Source organism: Naegleria gruberi (genome assembly GCF_000004985.1).
Source record: "Naegleria gruberi genomic scaffold NAEGRscaffold_87, whole genome shotgun sequence".
NCBI classification, from domain to species: domain Eukaryota; phylum Heterolobosea; class Eutetramitea; order Acrasida; family Naegleriidae; genus Naegleria; species Naegleria gruberi.
The window spans coordinates 124934-132746 of NW_003163240.1; the positions used below are offsets into that span (position 1 = coordinate 124934).

At 31.7% G+C, this 7813-nt stretch overlaps 3 protein-coding genes and 1 non-coding gene across 4 annotated transcripts; 2 read left to right on the plus strand and 2 right to left on the minus strand.

The window, feature by feature from the left end:
• Positions 1–1215: 1215 nt before the first annotated feature.
• NAEGRDRAFT_44880 (uncharacterized protein) lies at positions 1216–1446 on the plus strand (the record flags this gene model as incomplete). The annotated part of the gene is made up of 1 exon (XM_002669086.1): positions 1216–1446. One exon carries the CDS (start codon positions 1216–1218, stop codon positions 1444–1446), a length of 231 nt encoding a protein of 76 aa, XP_002669132.1.
• A 172-nt stretch (positions 1447–1618) lies between these two features.
• NAEGRDRAFT_t826 lies at positions 1619–1705 on the minus strand. Its single transcript has one exon. It is a non-coding gene; the product is annotated as a tRNA-Tyr (tRNA).
• Positions 1706–3174: 1469 nt separating this feature from the next.
• NAEGRDRAFT_75953 (uncharacterized protein) lies at positions 3175–4110 on the plus strand (the record flags this gene model as incomplete). The annotated part of the gene is made up of 3 exons (XM_002669087.1): positions 3175–3666; positions 3717–3929; positions 3973–4110. 3 exons carry the CDS (start codon positions 3175–3177, stop codon positions 4108–4110), a joined length of 843 nt encoding a protein of 280 aa, XP_002669133.1.
• A 16-nt stretch (positions 4111–4126) lies between these two features.
• On the minus strand, positions 4127–7369 carry NAEGRDRAFT_82237 (uncharacterized protein; the record flags this gene model as incomplete). The annotated part of the gene is made up of 4 exons (XM_002669127.1): positions 4127–5388; positions 5434–6480; positions 6524–6779; positions 6841–7369. 4 exons carry the CDS (start codon positions 7367–7369, stop codon positions 4188–4190), a joined length of 3033 nt encoding a protein of 1010 aa, XP_002669173.1. The 3' UTR covers positions 4127–4187.
• Positions 7370–7813: the final 444 nt, after the last annotated feature.

The following is a 7813-nucleotide window of genomic DNA, read 5'->3' on the forward strand; positions in this document are numbered from 1 at the left end:
TTGGAGAATGTTTTGGATGCATTGATTAGATTTAATGGAGATGATGAAGCCAAGATTGGATATGCTTTTGAAAAACTAAGACTAAAAGATGACAGAACCGCAAAATCCATTACAAGATGGTTGTTTTCAACCTTATTGACTAAAGATTAGATTCGTTATGAATATTTCGATATACTTAAGTTGTATAAGCAACCTCAATTCCGAGTTTTAAAAACAATACTGGGAAAAGAGAGGTTCTGTTTAGTTTGGGTATTTCATCGTACCATCAATCACTGGAGAATCAATTAATGACGAATTAAGAATCAATTAATCAATTAAGATTTAAGATGTCTTTAAGTTTATATTATACACAATGTAAGGCTGACCTTCTCAATGAATATAAGCCGTCATAGCTCAGTTGGATAGAGAACAGGACTTCTAATCCTGGGGTCATTTTATCTATATTGGAAATAACATCAGACCCTTAGCTTGAATTTATTTTATTATTGTTGTTTTTTTGATCCTCATCATTAGCTCTGTAATCTGTTTCACATATAATTGTATCCATTATTGTTGGCCACCCTTAACATTGAACATTTTGATTTCAATGATTTGTTGTAATCATGAGCTCATGTTGTCAATCAAGGAGATGGGTTCGATCAATATCATTACAATCTCAATTTTCAATAACTGGACCAAGGAAATTCATTTATAATTCAGATTTTATGATTATGAATGGCAACAATTTGTCAATTATTACTCTTTTTCCTTTGCAATTTTAGTAAAATTAGTAATCGAAGAGTAAAAGATCTTATCGACGATGTTTGCCTTTTGTTCACTTTATTAAGGTAATTGAATGGCTACGGCCATATCACGATGAATGCACCTCATCCCGTCCTATTTGAGAAGTTAAGCATCGTCGAGCCACATCAGTACTGAGGTTGGAGACAACTTGGGAACCTGTGGTGCTGTAGTCTTTTTGGCTTTTGAAAACTGATAACTTTATTGAAATAATCCTTTTTTTATTTTCCTATAAACAACATGCTCATTCATCATTACAAAACATGAACCAAGTTTGTGTCTAGAAACAAAAATTAGTTCATGACAGAATTTGTTTTGCAAGTCTGATCAGAACAGAACTACTTTCTTAAAATATAAATTTCTTTTCATGAGAATAAAAAACAATGAAGGTGGTTTGAAATCAAACAATAAGAAAAAAACAAAACGAACAACATAATGCAATTATTTGTCAAAACACTCACTGGAAGAACTATCACTTTGGAAGTTGAATCTAATGATTCAATTGAAAATGTGAAAAGAAAAGTACAAGATAAGGAAGGAATTTCACCAGATCAACAAAGACTCATCTTTGGTGGAAAACAATTGGAAGATGGAAGAACTATTGGTGATTACAATCTTCAAAAGGATTCAACTCTTCATTTAGTATTGAGATTGAGAGGTGGTTGAATAATCAAAGTCAAAGATTCTCAATTATTGTATATAAATTGATATTAGTACAATTTCTTTTTGGAATGTTCGCTTAGAAAATTTGAGTTAGGTGGATCTAATAGAATTCAAAACTGTAAAATAAGCAGAAGTGTCATAAAAATTCGATTAATTGCTTTGTGTGGTAAAAGTATCCGATGAGACGGAATCGAACCGCCGACCACAGGATGACAGTTTTTCTTGCTACAGTCCCATGCTCTACCAGCTGAGCTATCATCGGTATTCATCTGTTCTAAAAAACCACACAACTACTATCAAAAATTTCTCTGTAATTTGTTTAATGGCTTCTCAATGAAGAAACCTAACCGGCACAGTATTTGGCCCAATCAAATTATTATAATTCTCCAGTTAAATAATCAACATCCATTACTTTAGAACTCAGCTTGCTGTTGGGGCCCAAATTATTTTGTTTCTCAAACGAAAAAAATACCAACAAATACGAATCCACAAGATGAAACTATTCGCCAAATCTTCCACACTTGATCAAGCACCACTTGAAAGACTTTGTGATGATGAATTCCATAATATTTTTGAATATACAAACATCAAGGAGGATAGAGAAGCAAATTTTAACATTTCATTGGTGAACAAACGATTAAACAAATTGGCTTCCTCCGATTTGTATTGGAAATTCATTCTTCATCATTATCCTAATCAAGAGGAAATTAAGCAACTTTCTTCTCCTTTGAAATCCAATCTAATAGAAACAAGAAAGAAGAAATTCTTGAAATTCGATACTTCACTAATTCAATATTTATCAGCGCCTCCTTTTCTTTTATTTCTTTTACTGATTGCATTCTTATTTGTCATGTCAATAATTTTCATTCCAGTGGCATATTTCACTTTCAAAGATTTTGTCTGTTATAGAAAGTTAATTTCCAAACAAACTATTCAATTATTTAACACTTCACCATTGAATGGAACTTGTGTTTATTGTAATGTTTCTAATAATGATCATTTGAATGAGAAATTGGATATTGTTGAGTGTAATTTCACAATGAGTGGAGATCCCCTTTCATATCCATGTTGCATGAAAGAGAAGAATTGCATCTATGACAAGTATCCACTCAACATGTCTTCTTTTCGATATGAAATACAGAGCTATGGAATTCAAAAAGGTAAAACCATGTTCAATTCCACCTATTTCTATGATTGCCTCGATATGGAATGTCAACCCAGCAAATACCAAGATTATTACACATATTGCCTCTCTCAAAAAAAACCAGGTGAATTCGAAATAGATACAATATCATTACCTATCTTGTCATTCATAATGATTGGTTGTACTGTTGTCATTGTATTGATTCCATTTCTCGCTATTATTGCTCATTATTGTTTATTGCCATTTTCAAAGAGTTTGTTTTTTTGTTTGTATTGGAGAAGTTGTTTTTCAGAGGAAATTGACAAGACACATGTGAAATTGGACACAAGAAAACGAAATGGATGTTCATCTTTCTGGTTGAGTTTGTTTTTGTGGCATTTGAATATGGCAAATGTTTACATACGTATTGAAAAGGAAGAACAAACTTCAAAAGAAGAGATTTAGAACAATTTCTTCACCAAGATTTCATATTTAAACTCACTGAATCACTGACAGTAAAAGTCAGTAACAAACTGTTCGTTGTTGATTGACAAGTTCAGTTCAAAACAAAATAGTTCATACCAAGCAATTAATTCTTCATCATATCAATGGACAAGGATCAATTTTACGATCAGACAGTTTATTTCCACATTGTTTGTCACGACCTGAAAAACAATAAGAATTCCATCACCAAGATGGACACATTCTGTGTCCTCTCCATGGACAACAATAATGGAGATGGTTCGAAGGAGATGGACAGAACAGAAATTCAAAAGGCCAATCACAATCCAACCTACTTGAAACCACTCTCCATTGTCAGATCATCCTATGTCCAATCGTCAGTCTCCTCCCTTACTCCTCTCACCTTTTCAATCTATCACTCCTATTTTGCCAATTATAAGGATCATGAAGATTTCTTGGGTAGGGTTTGTGTGAATATTTCCACACTTGCTCATGCAACGAATGGAGTGATTAATTTGACATTGGTGGATAAGCAGGATGTGGACGTTGGTTCCACAATTACTATTCGGTTTGAGGATAAAATTGCTTCGGATTACAAATTTGATTTACAATTTGCTGGAAGTGATTTGGCAAAAAAGGTAATTTTTCAATTTATATTACAAATGTTTTAAATGTAAAAAATTGAAAGGATTTATTTGGAAAATCAGATCCATTCTTTACAATTTCAAGAGAAATTAATGGAAGAATTATTGATATTTACAAATCAGAAATTATTAAAAAGAATTTGGATCCAATTTGGAGCTCTTTCAGAATGACTTTTAAGAGTTTTTGTAATGGTAATGACAATGAACAATTGAAAATGTCAGTTTATGATTGGGATAGTGCCACTGATAGTGATTTTGTAAGTTTAGAAATTGCTTTATTTGGAAATTAATTATTTTTAGATTGGAGATTGTGTATTTACTTTCAAGGAGTTGAAAGAAATTGGATCAGGACACTTTACTCTCAAAGACGGAAAGAAATCGACTGGTAAAATTTATGTAAGAAATTTGGATTTGAGATACATGCCAAGTTCTATATAAGGAGATGTTTAATTTTGAAATCCTATAATATTTATATATTCACTACAATTATAAAGATGTACATAATTTCTCTAATTTTACAATATTAAATGTAGGAATGCAATCATCATTGCAATAATTTCCATAATTATTAAATTACCTGATCCGGAAACTACCATTCTAGATGATCTACTTGGTTCAATAAAAATCGAAGGACTACTGGTAACTACAACATTCTTAAACTTTCTAATGCCGGAATTTCTATCACTAACATAAATGTCGCTTGTCTTTTCATTGACAACCAATCCCCTCAATGCCATAAATGAAATATCCTTTGGATCTCTATCAGGAAGCCAGAATGATGAGGATTGATTTGGAGTTCCAGCAATAATCTTGACAATTGCCTCACTTTTAACATAAATTCTGACTAATTTATCTTCCATAATTAGAATATCACCATTTGATTTTAAAAAAAAGGAAGATATTCCTTGAAATGAAGTTTGAAGTGCTGGCATATTGTCTCCATTATATCCAGAAACATCATTTCCAACAAGTGTTCTCAAATAATATCCATTAGATTGTTGTTCAATGACTTTGATTTGAGTTGCAGTTGAGAAATAATACGAAACTTGGCCATTCGAATTAATCTTAACAGAAACTGATGAGAAATAGCCGAATTTAGTTGTATTTGTGACAGGCCCATCAGGACTTGTAGCATAATCTGAACTGAACAGCTTTCTAATCACACGAGTATTCTTGTCCATCTTGAATATATCCTGCATCGTATACAAGTATATTTCTCCATTCGAATCGATTGTAAAATGAAATAATACAGGCAATTTGACATTTGAAGCAGCAGTATTATCAGTTATTTGGCCACAACCAGTTCCTCCAACAATCACATTGTAATTCATTGTCAATGGATCTAATTGTAAAATTCTACAAAAGTCAGCAAGATAGAGTTTCTTATCATATTTCGAATATTGAAGAGAAGATTGGGTTCTTCCTCGGAATGAGAGAAGAGGGAATGAGGTACTGGACACAATCTGTGCGAGAATCAGAGAATCTGTAAGAGAATTGATTTGCTTTGTTTTCTCATCAAACTTTTTGATTACTGTATTTTCCAAAAAGTATACTACTCCATTTTCTTCATCCAAAGTATGAGAAAAAAGATTACCCAATGATTTTGTGGGTGGCATGCCTAAGAATATTTGATACTGAGAATTTGAAATTTTTCCAATGTAATTTGTGGCAGTTAAATACAAATCTCCATTGTTTACAACAATATTGGTAATATGCCTTTGAAAATTGTAAGAAATATGAAAATTTAGATTGGAAACTTACAGAGCTGTTTGATCGAGTGGCTTATTTTCTCCATTATAGCCATAATAATCGAAAATATTTCCAGAAACATTGTAAACTGGCAGTCCAGCAATTCTATTAATATTTCCATTTTCAATTTCGTATAATCTTGAAGTGTCACTAGCATAGATTTTACCATTATTTGTATGCAGTGCATAAGGTGGATAAGGGAGAGTGGTAACAAGAGTGGCATTTTCCATTTCACTCACCTTAACTTTCCAAATTTCCTGATAATTCACGAAATAAATTTGTAAAATATCATTTTCCAAATTAATAGAAATTAAAGAGGTGTGTAGTAATTCAGAATAAAAATAAATGCCATTATAGATCGCAATTGTACTGTCAAAACTGAGTGCCAATAAACCTTCTGCAAATGATTTTCCATAAGTGGCAATTCCATATATGACAACATTTGTGTCGTAAGAAAATTTTGTAAAAACTTGACTTTCTAAATTGTAAAGAGCAAAATTATTGCTACCAGAAATTTGTATCACTATATCTCCATTTTCATAGATCCCAATTTTAGACATTTGTTGAATGTAAATTCTTGTTGGAAGAGTTTCGGTGAGCGCATTCTGTGAGCTTCCAAGTACTGTTTTGATGAGTCCATTGGATATCTTTCTTAGAATATTTGTACCCTCTACAAAGTACAACTCATTCTTGTAGAAGAAAGTGTTAGAAACTAGATTTTCTGAATAATATTGAGATGCTGGAATAGATTCTCCAAAGGCATGATTGATTAAACCTCCAGCAATGGTAGTTACAATCTTATTGATGGTATCTACCTTTCTGATACAATTATTCTTACTATCTGCAATGTAAATAATTGAGTTCTTGACAAGAATTGATTTAGGTCCATAAAACGAAACTTGTGAATAGGAATCATTCAAATTATCACCAGTGTAATTTCCATTCGAATCTTGACCAATGAAAAGAAGAGTATCGGATGAACCAATAGTCTTCTTTTGAATGAAATGATTTGTGTTGGAAGTTGTGTAAATTTCAGAGCCAACAACATAGATTCCATATCTGGAAAGATTAGTTTAGATCTTGAAATTATTGTAAAACTTACAAGTTGGATTGGCCTATTCCACCATCAACTATTTTGTAATTTCCCTTGCTATCAACACTCTTCAATCTTTCTTCATCTGTAAAGTAAACAGTTTCGTCTTTTCCATTCGAAACAACATGAATATTCTTTGGAGATTGCAGAATAATGTTATGTGCATCAACCCCATCATAACTTCCATCCAAATAACCACCTCCTGCAATAGTTGTCAAGGTTTTTGTTGTTGGATCATACTTTTTAATTAAATTATTTCCAGTATCTTCAAAGTTTCGAATAAGTATTTAATATTAAAATAAAATTGATTGGATTAATAGACTTACCTGCAATGTAAACTAAATTATTAGCAGAAACAGCTACTCCCAATGGTTTAGAAAATGTACCATCAATTGATGAAACTATTCCATTAGAAACTATACGAATTTTGTCATTTTGGCTATCAGCAATATACAAATTTCCATTTGGTGACATGGCAATTCCATTAGGTGAATTAAACAAACTATCCAATGCGGAATATCCATCTTTCGAATAACCAGCAAAGCCAATACCAGCAAATAAACTAATTGTTCCATTACTAAACATTCTAAAAATTACATGTCTACTACTGTCAGAAATAAACAAATCATCAGATTGACCAGCACAAATACCTGAAGGAGAAAGCAAGAATGCTTCTTTAGCATTAACATTTTGCAATGTTAAATCTTTGACTAAAGGTTTCGAATAGAGAGTTTCTGATCGGTAGAAAGATGTAGAATTTGTGGCCAATGCTGGTTGTGTGGTGGTGTGAAAAGACAAACTGATAATAACACACAGAACCGCCAATCTCATACACGATAAAAGAAAGTTGGACATTTTTTAAAGATACGAAAAGGAATTGAAAGGTGTGTTGGAACGGATTTAGAATTTCCTTAGATGGCAAGTTAAAAATGTTTAAATACATTAAATACTTTCAAAGAAGTTTACAATATTTTTCAATACATTTTCAGAAGTATGTAAAATATTGCCGCAAATTTGAATGTAAATTTTCATCACCAAAGTCGATTGATTTAAAAAGTTCATCAAATTTCATAAAAAAATTTAAAAAAAAATAAAGAAAAATCAAGATGCCACTCAAGGACGGTGATCGTATTGCATTGAATATTATCAAGGCTGTTGATCTTGTTGCTGCTGATATGAACGGAAAGTCAGATCCAGTAGGTTTTAAATAAGATGATAATAGTATTGATCTAATATTATATTTATAGTATTTAATTGTTGAAACTGTTAATAAACATGGACAAGCAGAACATCATCGTA